We start from the raw sequence: 13,977 nt of genomic DNA on the forward strand, positions 1-13,977 counted from the left end.
GTTATCTGACTTGTGTAAAGGGTTTTTCATCTTCAGCTGTGGTAGGCAGGCTCAGAGATGGAATGACAAAGCTGTCATTTCTGCTCCAGTGCAGTAGTGATTTTATCTTTATATAGTTTCCATCATTTTCAGATGTGAGATGTATTTGCCCAACATCTCCACAGAAACATTTTTAACTTACGTGTTAAAATTGACCATTTCTTTCCAATGGTTGTCAGGATTCACCATTTATTTCAGGTCACACTGGCCTCTTCTTCATCAGTCAACTAGCTGGCAGAGTGAAGAGGAATATGCTGCTGTCATTGGTAATTATTTCTGCAGTAGTTGCAAATGAAAACACCAACCAGATGTCACTGCCTTATTGCATAGCACAATCCAGACATGCAACAAATTTGTGTTTGGAGAGCACTTGAGGTTACAGATGTGACTCTGTGTGTAGCCTATATGAGATGCTTCTCAGTGGCTGCATCACTGATATTACCCTACTGTCAGCTCTGGCATAAAGAATATCCTCAGACGTCTTGGGTTACCCAAATCACTTTAAGCCTGACAGTTGAGCTAACATGTTTTGTCTCACAGTTGGGGTAGGATGAGGCAATGGAGAACATTGGCTTAGGTGGCACACATGACAAGCGGTAATTAGTTAAATCAGTGTAACTCAGTTGCATTTCATTATATGGTCATACCTGCAGGTCATGTGTCAGGGAAAAAGAAGAGGACTAAACAGACAAATGAAGGGAAGGTAGAATGGAGGGACAGGATAGCAAAGTAAAACCAGGGTTAGTACAAAACGAACGAAACCCCACAGTCCTATTGACTCCCCTTCCCTGCTTATGCCCTAGCCGTTCTTTTTGGTTAGCTCTGTTTTTCATTGCTGATCCTTCTTGCTCTGCACTTTAATTTAACAAAGAGGAATTTTATATTCCTAAAGACCCATCTTTAGTATAGGATAATGTTGGGGTTTTAGGAGCTCTCTTTTTTTTTTTTTTCCCCCATGTTAAAGGAATTTCCCCCATACGTGTTGCTATGGGAACAAATGGCCAGATACTTAAGAAAAACAAAAGAGCTGGCTACTTTTTTTGTTTCATCTGGGTGTGTGGGCAGTAGGTCTCTGCCTTCGGACAGAGAGGGAGGCTGCTTTCTTCGGCTGCTTTTCCTTTTGCTGGAGAAGCCCTGGGATCCCAAAGCCCGCCTTCCCTGCCCCGCTCGGAGCCGGGCCGTGGCCGCCCTGCCCCGCCGTTGCTTCAAGCCTTTGCTGCGTTGTAGCCGTGCTCTCCCAGCCTGCCCAGACCTCTGGGGGGCTCCCCGCTTGCATACATCGCGTCTGCCACCCGGGATTTGTGTTCGTCCCTGCTGCTCCAGCCTGCTGTTCCCGAGGGTCCGGCCGGACACCGGGATCGGCTGCCCAGGGGTTTGTGAAGCCTTTGTTCCTTCCCTTCCCGGGATCCCAGGCCGCCAGTGCCGCGTGCTCCCCGAGCTCGCTCCGGAGCGCCCCCTGCAGCCGCGGGGGAACCATCGCACCTGCCCTGCTCACCGGGAGCCGCCAGCGCCCCTGCCGGCTGCGAGCGGAACTGCACCCGAGGGGAAAGGGCCCGACAGCCGAGAAGGCTGGGACTGGGTTTGGGATTGTTTGCTGTTACTGCCATAGTTACTGGTGTTTGTTTGACTGGTTATACACATATAGATATATAATAGTAAAGAACTGTTATTCCTATTTCCCACATCTTTGCCTAAAAGCCCCTTGATTTCAAAATTATAATAATTTGGAGGGAAGGGGGTTGCATCTGCCAATCCAAGGGAGGCTTCTGCCTTCCTTAGCAGACACCTGTCTTTCAAGCCAAGATAGGTATTTTTTGCAAATGTGGGAGGGGGTATTTTTTTAAGCAGCAAAAAGATAAAATTAGGAAAAAAGATGAAATATTAGTTTTTGCTGAAGAGAGGATGCTCTTATGACATGTGCTGCCAAGACTTGAGAAAGCAAGCTTTTTGCTTGCAAAGCTCACTAGTAATTACAACCCAAGTGTTGTGGCATTTGGAAAGTGACAGTTCCTTGGTGACTTTATCAAAGAAATTGTCATTTACATGCCTGGTCATTCCTGTGACACTGAAAGCCACTTTCTTGGCAATAATTTAAAATTATTCTGGGATTCTGTCTTCATTTTTTTAGAGAGTATACTTGATCAATTGATCTTCATGAGAGAAAACTATTTCAGTCATCTTAGTGTGTCCTAGGAGTAATTCACAGGGCTGCTTGGAAAGATAGTAGGAGTGAAAATGCCTGTCACACAGCTGACAGGGAAGGTTGCAGAAACCTCAGCTGCTTTGCCTGCAAAGCTTACGCACTTCAGTAATTATTTGTGATTATATTCAGTGATTACACATCAATGTGCAGGACAACAGTTCTGTCCCTGTGCAAGAGACATCCCAGCGGGGCCTGTGATGCCCGTGGAAAAATAGCAGCTGTGACTCCCTGCACACCCCTGTGTGCTGAGAGGCTGAGCTTCTCTTAAGCCCAGAAAAGAAGCCATCAGCTTGAGCATGTTAGTAGTATCACTTGCTTTGTTTGAGATACACTGTCATGATGGTAGGAGGGAGTAGGGACAAGGCCTGATGTTTTTAATGCATGAAATAAATCAGAAATTTTTGGGGGATGCTCACTCAGATTTGATGCTGTGATAGCTGGCAAAACTGGAGGTAAGCCTTCAGAGAGAGCAAAATCTTCATGCTTGTGGCTTTGATGGTGTGAGGGACCTGCTTCTAAAATGTCAGACCATCTGAGGACCATCAGGGCCTCTCTCATTCCTGTCCCTCACTCAGTCCAGGCTGACCCAGCAGCAGTGCAAAACCCATATAATTTTCAGAAATACAAGCAAGAGGAGCTTCTGCTTTGATCGCCTCTAGGCTGCAGTCCATGCAGGTATGATGTATTCTGCTAGTCTCAACTGAGTCCTCAGTCTCCAGCTAAATGCATCTTTTAGGAACTGTTAAATCCTTGGAAGGAATTATTTCACTGTAATGTCTTCCAGTGTCTAGTACACACAAATTCTGGCAATTTTGCACTGTCCACAGACAGACCTTTTTTTCTCTTCCAATGGGGAATTGATTTTGAGAGAAGAATATGCCTCATGTGATACCTAATTTTTCTACAAGCAGTCTTCCCTCTGAGTGCAGACCAGCGCAATATCATGTAGTTTGTTGGAAGTGCTGAAATTACAGCCTGAGGTGGCACAGCTGCTGGAACAAGATCAGCCAAGCAGGAATAGATAGATACATCAGGGATAAGGCACAAGATGGCCACTAATCCAAACCATTTACCCTCATGTTTCTGCTTTCCATAAAAGTACAAGTGTCATTTGCCTGTCATTTAACAAGATTACAAAGCAAGGCCAAGCAACTTTAACTGTTTGCTTCTGAAACAAAATCTATCCCTTGTGAATGGGTAGAGCCAGAGCCAACTACGTATAAGACTGAAGTATGTCGAAGCACATTGTGACTTCTGCCATTGATTCTCTTTCACTCAGGTGTTCAGTGAGTGAGCTTGCTCTGGCTTTCTGCAAAATGAGAGTGTTGCTCCCAGTGCTTCCCAGGACCAATAAATCATTTTCACTTCCTTATGAGAGACAAGGAACAGCAAGCTAACCAGTCAGTCTAAATCATCTTGTTTAGAAACCTTAATCTTAAGCAGTTCGTCTAGCAGTTAATTTATTTGTACATCTTTTTCTCATTTCAGAATCCTGTGCTGTCAGTCAAACTGTGATAGATTATCCTCTAGTTTGAATAAATGAACCTAGAATTTCTCAAGAACGCTCATGGTCTGTCCAGATGTTTTGTATAAATTCTCTAGAAAGTACAGTTAGTCTTCCATAGTTGCCTAAATCATTTAGGCACCTTGATTTGTATTAAAACAAAGGTGTAACATTTCTAGGCTTCAGATTAGGTTAGGTCTTCAAGACATGGTGTATCATAATGTAGGAGACCCCCGTGGTTGCTGCAAGGAAGCCCTTGGCATGTACAAAGGCAGTGCAACGTCAGGTTAGGAAGCAAACTGGTATCCAAGAAAGAACAGGGCCTTGTTAGCCCTGCCACCGGTACTTGTGAGGCTCCTTGGTTTAATGTGAGTGCAGCAGCCTTCGATCTGTGGTTTGCACAGCAGAGATGGAGTTGAGGAATCCAAACAGCAGTTGCAGGGCTGTGAAAGTGCTCTGGGATTGCAGTTCCCAACCCTTTGTGTCTCTTCCTTGGCTGACACTGCATCCTGATGGCTGCCTTTTGCCCTCTCTCAGACCCTTGCAGCTGAGGAAGTCTCTGAACAGCTGATTTCCCAAGGCTGAGAGGGCACAGGGGAGGGCTCATTCCTGGTTTAGTCCTGTTTCCTAAGCTTTTGCCAAAATACCTAAATTTTTTACCATAGCAATAATTCTGAGAATGTTACTGTTTTTACGATCTCTTTATAGTGAGGTGGAGTTACCCTGTCTATGTTCTAAGTACTGTTTCATTTACCTGTTGGGATTTACTGAAGCACAGTTTGGATTCATACCACTATTTTAATAGCCCTTGCTAGGTCTGTTCTCCATTAATTTGTCTAATCCCCTTTGAACCTCTTCATACTTTTGGCTTCCACAATACTATGTGCATGAAGTCCCCATTTAATTATGTGTTGTGTGAAAAAGTGCTTCCTATTTTTTAGTTTCAACCATTTGCCTGATAATCTCATTTAGGTTCCCCCTAATTCTTGTACTGTGGGAGATAACTGATCCACTTCCCAAGTACCTTCTCTGCAGGAAGGGATTCTGTAGGTCAGTATTTCCTGTCAGTTTTCTGCTTTCCGAGCATCCCCAAAGTATACTTGATGCCTCTCTATGTAGGGAGTGTGGTGGGCAGGAGAGGGGAGCAGAGAGGGGAGATCTCAGTGCTTTGAGCCGAACTTCCCTTACTTGTTGTAGGATAATCAAAATGCAGTGAAGTGCTGAGCAAAGAAAGAAGCTGAATGTGAAATGTACAAGGATACCAGGCCTTCTGCTTTCTTTTGAGTACCAAAGAGGTTGCTCACGCTTCGAAGGAAGAGGTGAACTAAAATTAGGACTAAAACACTGTAGCGGGTTGAGTTCGAAACCGGGCGGAAACACCAATTAAATGTAGTGGTTTTGGTTCAAAATATTCATTACTTACTTGTTTTCCTTCTGTGAGATAAGAATTAGGAGAAAAGCAAAGCAGGCACAAACCTTAAACAGTTGCAGTACAATGAAAGAGTTTTATTACTAATAGAATTAAAAGTAAAGAGACAATAACAAAACAAAATTAAAGCAAATCCCCCCCCCCTCCAGCCAGCACTTCTCTCCTTTTACCTAGCTCACACAAGGGATAACAGAACATGGGATGTTAGTCAGTGTTCTAGTTCTTGAAAAGTCTCTCTCTTATGCTTAAGGGAAAAAAGGGTTTTTTTCCTTCAGTTGCACGTGGTTCCCAAACTGCCACTAACAGCAGATCCGCCCGGAAACAAACAATCTGCTGTGTGTAGAACATCTCTCCCATGAAAAATCTCACAGTTCCTTCACACTGCAAAACATGGGCCATCACATGGGGTTATTCATCTTTTTTAAGGATAAGTTCTTTTGGCCTGCACACAAAGGCTCTTCTTTGCCACAAGTCTCTAACAGCCTCTTGCTACTATAAAGCCTGGCATCGGCATTCTTCACAATCTTCACAGGCACACGAAGATACTCCATCCCCCCATGTTCTTCAAATGGATTAAAGAGACAAACAGTTTGTGGTATTACAATTTCTTACCACGGCATGCAAGAAGGTTTCTTTTAAGCTGCGCGCCAGAATCGTGGCACCGCCCTCTTTTCTCCCAGTCGCCATGCTCAGCTCTGTCCCATGTGACTCACTTCTCTTTCTCTCTGACTGACACCGCCATGCTGAAGAGTGTTCTTGTTCAGCTTTACGGTGGGGAAAGCCTCGCTCCCTTTGTGCTGCTGGCTGCGTGGTGTCTTCTTCAGTTCAGCACGAAGTGTGCTGGCTGCAGACAGGAGGTTCTGCCGGCTCCCGCTGACTCCGCCGGCTCCGCATGGAGAAGAGGGGGACCCGCCGGTCCCCAGAAGCCGCGCTGGATGGGTTTAGCTGTGAGCAGTCCCTGGCTGGGTTTAGCTGTGAGCAGTCCATGGCTGGTTTTAGCTGCCTGCGGCTCTGAGGCAGTCCCCCCCCCAGCCACCCAGGGTCCATGCCACAGCGTTGGGAAAGGGGGAAAGGGGCAGTGGCCCCGGCCCGGCCCGGCGGGGCCGGGAGGCTCCGGAGCCCCCCCCCCTTCCAGCAGGCGAGCTCCGACCAAAGGGGAAGTCCCGCCTTTCGGTGCGGTTTAAATATGTAAATTGTGAGAAGCGTAATTGGTCTTAAAGACTGTCCATCAACTCAGGGTCAACCCAATACAAACACATCCATCTGATCTTAGTTCTAGAGAGGGTGGGTGCTTAGAAATAAGTGGAAATGTCACACAGTCTTCATGAGAACCATGATTTCATCACTTCCTTGGTGGTGTTCTTGCATTTCAGTTTATCTGTACACAATTTTGAGTTACTTCATCACAGCAGTAGTTCTCATTTCCACTGTGCTGTGTTTCAGCTGTTCCCATGAAAAAGTAGCACTAAAACTGCTACAGTGTCAGTGTAGCAAGTCATCTGTCCCCCATTCACCATTAACCGTGTTAGAGTCCCTTTTACCTTCTACCTTTTCTGAATTCGGCAGCCTGTGGGAAGCTTAATGATAGCTGAGACTCTCTGCTTCCTCTCCAGTTGTTTTTTTTTTTCCCTTTGAGCTAGCCTTTAACTTTGCTCCAGTATTTGAAAGATCTAATATTCCATCTAAATTGAATATTGAAATATATTTTTGGATTCCCTCTTTATCTCTTTTTGTAGTCTCTAGAGCCTTGCATCTGCCTTAGTTCAACAAGAGCACATGATGAAGTGCCTATGTGCTTTGCTGTATTGGGACCTGAACACTAATTTCTTATTCTCAGTTTTGTTCTCAAAACATTTAAAATTCCCAGTCAGGTCTAGCAAGACATTTTACTTATTTTCCCCTGTTTTAAATAGTATCTATCTTCAAATTAATAATAAATAAGTCTAATATTTTTGTGCACATCTGTATGCAAGTTACTGTCACTGGAATTTAAAAGCTAAAGATACTGTCATCCTAAAATCCTTTTTATTTCTTGGCATGTAACATGTATACTGAGATTATAATAATAGACTTGTGGCCAGGAACAGTTGTCTCCATTAAAAACTACATCTTTGGCAAGTATTTCCGTACAGTATATGATACTAAACTAGTCTTTTCCTAAAAACAGAAGAAATTTCATAGTAAGTAATTGCTGTTGTCTTGTTCAGCATATCATCGATTCCTCATGAGAAATAGTGGCAAGTTGCAAATGATAAATACATATCCAAAGATATTTCAGACCTTAAGCTTTCCTTTGAGACAATATTGGGTTAGGGGGGGGTTGGCAGGGCTTTTTGAAAAATTATCAAAATCTGAAGTCAAATAATTTTACAGATTTAAAAAACCCAGATAGCTTTTTTCCTGAGACATAACCCAAAATACAACCTACTGTTACAATGCAAGCATCAATCACCAGTAGCCACAATGGAATCAGAATAAAAATGCACTGTTCTCCAGCCACTAACTTAAATTTACTCAAACAAGCACTGACCAAGTAAAACAAGCAATAAAAGTGGTGGTTTGGGGGTACTGACTGATAGACGAGTTCCTGATTTGTGAGGGCATTTGAGCCCTCGTAGGGCTCAGGGCAGCATTTAAGCAGTTTTGTTTCTTTTTTCTTCATTTTTAAATGAAACCTCTTCTTCTCTCTCTGGCTCTCTTATCTATTGATGTAACTGGTGTTGCATGAGAAATTACCTCATTTCAGTGACTGGAGACAGCTTTTCTGTCAGCTGCAGTAAGGTTTCCTCATTTGTTTAATGAACCTGGAGAGGTAGAAAATTAAGTATTAGGAGCTGCAGAGGAAGAAAACTAAACCAGAATGTTCTGTGCATTTGGGTGGTTTAAAAAAATATATCTATATTAATATAGCCAGTACATGAAATTGGTATTTAGATTATGGCATGATTATTGCTTTGCAGACTGGGGACTCCATTATCACTCAGTCATCAATGAAGTAGCTGCATTCTGTGCTCATCTCATCTCTGAAGCTGAAAGAAGAGCTAGTTATTATCTTCAAGTGAGTTATTAATGAGGGGAAAAATCATCCCCAATTACTGTGAAGCAAAATATTTCAACATTTACATATCTCAGACTTTAATTTTGATCTAATCCTTCGTGAGTTCTTAAGCTCAGACGGTATTCACTTTTCCAAACATTCTCGCAGTGGCATAACGAGAGGAACTTACACCTGTCCAAGTGCTGGCTTCCCTAAGGGTATGCTTCAGGGTCACAGAAGTGCTGCCCATCCCATCCTTGTGCTGCTAGAGACTGATTTCCTTTGAGATTCCTTCATGCTACACCATAGGAACAGAGCCTCCACTGTAAGCTTTGCCAGAGAAAAAATTCTGAGTTGTCTATACTGTCTGCGTTCCCAGTCCATTTTTTTTTCTTAACTAGAAGCAGCCTGGAATTTATTTGTAAGGGCTAATCTTGTTCTTTTGCTTTTCTTTGAATCCTTTTGAAATTAATGGTTTGGAAATTTTGACACTGAATGTCCTAGAATAAAACCTGGGCAACAGAAAGGTGATGATTTAAATTCAGTTAAACATGTGGGCAGTAACCAGGAGATGGGAGAAGTGCTGTCCACACTGTGAATCCATCCATCAACACAGATGTGAAGGTCTGACCTTGGCAGATTCAGGAGGTAGGGATGTCAAACACAGTTTGCAGTCAGTTGGAAATGTAGCTACTAGACAAAGAAAACTCAATAATTACACAGCTGTTTCAGTAGATTACAGATTTCCTAGAAAACAATAAAACAACCATCTGTGAATGGAAAGAAAGTGAACTATCTTTCTTTTAATTCAAAAACTTAATTTCTGAAAGTCATCAGATATGTCCCCTGTAAACTTATTATCTCTTTTCAAAAGCAATGGAGTCTGTAACCAATCAGTGTAGATTTCTCTACAGCATTTATGCCCATTAATGCTTCATTGATTTACAGTGAAACTGCTGAAGGACTGTCTTGAATAGACATATAAATATTAATTTCTTGTGAAGGATGGCTGCTATTACACTAAATATTAAATGAATTCATAATACTTGGACATTTGCAATAAATCAGTACTGGGACTGCATACTAACACCCCATTCCCCTTTTCCCCTTTTTTTTTTTTTTTTTTTTTTAAATATTCAAGCCCCGAAAAAGAGCTGGTTGCTCCCAAAGAAATATAGAGTTTTGTAACATTGGAATCATTAACAAATTCCCACAGCACAAGGAGGAGTTTCAACTTAGTCCCATTTTACAGATAGAGGGAGGAGGCATGAAGTGGTTTAGGTTGAACTGCTGATCACAGAAGGTTGAAACCCGGTTTCTCATGAGAGACATCACAGTAAATTATCACTTCCTGACAGTCCTTCTTTTGCTTGAAATGCTCTGATCGCATCAGCAGAGGATCTGGCCATGCGATAGCAGAAGGCTGAGAGCCAGACTCAAAGGGAGAAAGAGCTGGACATATTGTCTAATCTGCACGCACACAAAGTGGTTGGTATCAGGTCACCTCTTAAATCTTGCCCAAGGCCATGACTGGAAGGATGGTACTGCTCAGGTTTTGACTAGGCTTAGCAATTGAATTAAGTCATCTTCTCTCTTCCAAGACCACAGATCTTAGTTTCAGAAGTCTAGTAAATTGCTCAGTGGGGGCTAAAAATCAATTCTTTATTTTTCCTTTTATTAAAGTAGAACAAAGGGTAGATCAGCAAGTTCATTATAGCTTCCTGTTATCTAAGTGATAGTAGCTTAAGAGTAGAAATTTATGCCAGGGCTAACCCTGAAGAGTGGAAGCCGTTCTTGTAAACAAAATTGAATGGCTGTCAGACTCATCTGCTTTTTAATGTGTAGGCGGGTGTGAGTGTATGCACCTCCTTTATTCCAAATATTTTTGCTTCTGTGCCTTAAATGGTGTAAGTTGCACAAGGCTTTTCTAATGAAAGCATGCCAAGGTATTTAAATTAGAAGCAAAAATTAGAAAAGCTGCTACCACATAGGAATATTAATTGTTCGTTATACAGGGCTTTAGTTCACATGGTTACTTTGCATTTGCAAGGCTGCCAATTAAAGAGGCTCAAAGTGCTCACTGCTGCACAATAGCCGTTTCTCCAGAGCCCCACAATGGCTATTGTATTCTGTCACTGACCTTTGGACACCTTCAAATACATATTGACACAGTATGCTGGGATCATTAGAGCTGTTGTTTCAGTGTGCCACAGGGAAAGAAGAGTTTTGCAAAAATTTTATATAATGATGACAACAACAATATTTCTTAATTAGACAACAAGAGAAAAACTGAAGCATTTTTTCGGGTGTTTCAGGTGAATTGCAGAATGCACAATTTCCATACAGTCCCTTCCCATCAGGGAAAGAAGATATTTATCAGGGGCATTTGGTCTGCTTTCCTGTTGTTTCCAGGGGAATTTATTTAATTTTTTTGACCTGCTGGTGCCATATGGCCAGGCTCCCTTATCTACCATGGATTCTGCCTGGGTGAACATCTTCACAGGATGGATCCTTTCATCCTGTAAGTGCAAAACACTCTTTTAAGACATAACCAGTGGTATGCAGGAGACCAGGATCTGGATGCACATTTCAGACTGCTCTTCAAAAATCAGTGGACTTTGGATCTGTGACAACTGTGCTTCCTTTTATCTCTTCTGTGTCTTGACATCTAAGGTATTTCTGTTTTCTTACCAGTCCATGGCAGTTAAAGAGTGCAAACAAGAATTTTGCAAGCAGAGATACCAGATACTCCTAGTACATTTACTGTAGTAAATCCAAGCATCTTCTAAAAGCTTATATTTATTTTATTGTATCCTTTCTATTCTTTAAAGCTGCTTTGAGAAATTACTTCAGCAGTCAGAACATAAAAGAGCATGATTTTAAACCTTGCATGGGACATTTTGTCTACAGAGAATAAATAAATTACTGGCTTATATTTCCAATGAGTGTTCCTGCTTAAATATAGAGAGATAGTTTCTTTTCCATAAGTCTTGCCATTTCTGGGTTTGATTTTATCCCCTGGGATCCTATTATTGAGCAAATTATCAAATCCAGCTAAACCTCACAGCTTTGAGTCTCTGAAGGTAGTTTGAGTAATGGCTTGTGCTTCTGACAAAAGAGTAAGAAATCTAATAGGCCTTTGCAGAACTTCTTGTATCATTTTTTAAAAATTGAAAATTTACTGCACGGCATTGCTGGTTGCAACTCTAACCTAGCATTGTAGAGCATGTACCAGAGGATAGCCAGCTTCTACAGACAAACCTCTAGCCAAAAAACTTTCAAGATCAAAGACAGTATTTGGTATTTGTGTGTGCTTGAGGTAAATGTGCAGCAGGATTTCGTACACTGTTATAAAATCCAAAAGGTCAGATGTGTTTCCTCAGTAATGCAGGCTAAACTTTTTTTTCCCCCATTAATTGAAAGGGTGCTGTTATCATCTTTTCATTTCTCTGTGTCAGAAACCCTTGTAGAACTTTGAAACCTCCCATGCACTGCCACTGCAATTGCCAATTGTGAATTTTGTGGTCTATCTTCAAACATCAAGGTGATACCTTTACCTTAACACATGAGGGGATGTGACCCACTTCTAGGAGGGAGACACGAATAGTTACTGCTGTGTGATGCAGGATGTAAAGGGGAGCACATTCTGGAAAGAGGCATTAAACCCGACTCTTGTCCCTCCATTCTCCCTACTGTAAATCTGCATCAGGTAGTAAAAGGCAGTAATGAATGCTTCTCTTGCAGTGGGCTGGGATCTGAAATCTCTCCTCAGCCCATTGTGCTTCCCAGCAGAGGTTTTTAGCCATGGGTCCTGATTTTTCACTTGTGGGATATATCTACTGAGGAACAGGATTCTCCTTGAAGAGAGAGGCAGCACTCTCCTTGCTATTTTCTCTGCATGGGAAGTTTGTAGCTTTGCTGTACCACTGTAGCTGCACTCCTTCTTTCAAAAGGCACATGATCACTGCCTGGATAGATTTGAAAATGGGGGTAATCTTTGCAGTATGTTTGGTCCTTGCTCTACTGAGTTGAAGCCATTTTGATGGGGAGGGATTTTCATAGGATCTTTATTACAGAAAGCTCAAGTTCTACCTGGATCCATTTCTATGGCCGTATTGAGAGGTTTCCTGCCTCTCGACATTGAGGTTTTCCAAAACAAAAGCAAAGGGAGTTGGTATGTCTCCTCACTGCCCATGTTTTGTTTGGTTCCTTTGCAGAAGGAGAAGAAGAGCGGGCTGTTGAAACTTCTAGCAGGAGCATCAACAAAAAAGAAGTCACGCTCCCCACCATCTGTGTCCCCCACACATGACCCCCAGACAGCCATTGAAGGAGTTCTGCAAGGGGCAGTGGGGCCTGAGCTGTCCTCCCTCTCCAGTCACGGCAGAGCTGGCTCATGCCCTATCGAGAGTGAAATGCAAGGAGCCATGGGGCTGGAGCCTCTGCACAGGAAAACAGGCTCCTTGGATTTGAATTTTTCCATCCCTTCACCTGCCAGGCCACCCCTCTCTTCCATGGCAGCTATTCGGCCAGAGCCCAAGCCTTTGCCCCGGGAAAGGTAAGCTGTTTTTCTCCTGAGGTTGTCTGCATCCACAGGGAGCATTTGGAGGAGGGATGAAAGTTTAACTTGCTCAAGGGTTGTTGCAGTTTTGAGGTTCTATGGATTGACTATAGGTGGCTCAGCTGTCTTTTAGGAAGACAGGGCTTACATGCCCTGTCCCATTGAAAATCAGTTGATACACCATGCAGGTTTAAAGAAGTGTTTAAGAGCACCTGTCCATGACACTGTAGAGCCCTGGTCTAAATGTGGAGGACAGCAGTGCTTTCTCAGCCCAAATGGTGTAAATGCTGTTGGCAAATGCCACATTTTAAATGGGATTCCTGTATTTTCGCCTAAGGACCTGACATAGTATGTCTCACCTGGACATGTCGTGTTCTGCAATACCAAAGACTGTTTCAAATTCTTCTTGTTTAGAATACTTACAGATATGGCCATCTTCAGTGACCTGTTACCAAAAATTTAGCTCATTTCTAGAGAGGGATGTGCTGGTGATTCTGGAGTTCATTTCAGCAGCCTGCTCTGCACCTTGGTACCTTGGAGTAACTGACTTTGCAAACCTGAAAAGAAAAGAATAGGAACACCAAAACACAAAAGCAGGTGGAGAGAGAGGTAGTAGGGGGGTGCAGAAAAGAGACAATTCAAATCCACGTGCAGAGTCACACTGGGCTCAGATAAATGTTTTCTACAAGACTGCCGTTTGAGAACTGGGAAGGGAATAGATAATACACAGCTACAGTGCTGTTGAAATACTTTACATTCAAAAGGTGATTGAGGAAAACATGTTTTTCACAAAAGCATTGAAGAATTTTCAAAGAGCTGTTCAGGGAACACTCTTGAGTTGGTATTTAAAGCAATTTTGAAATAACATTAAAATCACAGAAATTGGAAAGAAACTAGTTTTGTCTGAGTGTATGAAAGAGACTGAAGGAAATGGACTGGGCAAGCCACCTGACCCTGAATCCAGTTGGGATCATGAAGTAGATGATGCATAATAAGGGAGATTACAGGACAATCCATAACTTATACAGTGTTTTCCTGAATGAAGGTTGGAATTTGGTTGAGAAGCTGACAGCGACACCATAATACATTTAAACTTTCCTAAGGCTTCTGGTTTGTTACCATAAAACCTCTTGCTGAGCAAACTGTACACAACCAACCCAGCAGATACTAAGTGGATTGAAAATTAATTCACTGGCATCAAATCTAA

The 13,977-nt window shown here is 42.5% G+C and overlaps 1 protein-coding gene across 1 annotated transcript in view; it reads left to right on the forward strand.

Annotated features, from left to right (window-relative positions):
- SH3RF3 (SH3 domain containing ring finger 3) overlaps nt 1-13,977 on the forward strand; it is a gene marked incomplete at its 3' end in the record, with an annotated part of 243,865 nt that overhangs the window by 221,159 nt on the left and 8,729 nt on the right. The window contains exon 9 of the mRNA XM_082278172.1: nt 12,430-12,767. Coding sequence (XP_082134298.1) covers nt 12,430-12,767 — 338 coding nt within the window. The remainder of the gene's footprint in view (nt 1-12,429; nt 12,768-13,977) is intronic.

The sequence above is a fragment of the Coloeus monedula genome, assembly GCF_965178545.1.
Source record: "Coloeus monedula genome assembly, chromosome: 3".
Taxonomy (NCBI): domain Eukaryota; kingdom Metazoa; phylum Chordata; class Aves; order Passeriformes; family Corvidae; genus Coloeus; species Coloeus monedula.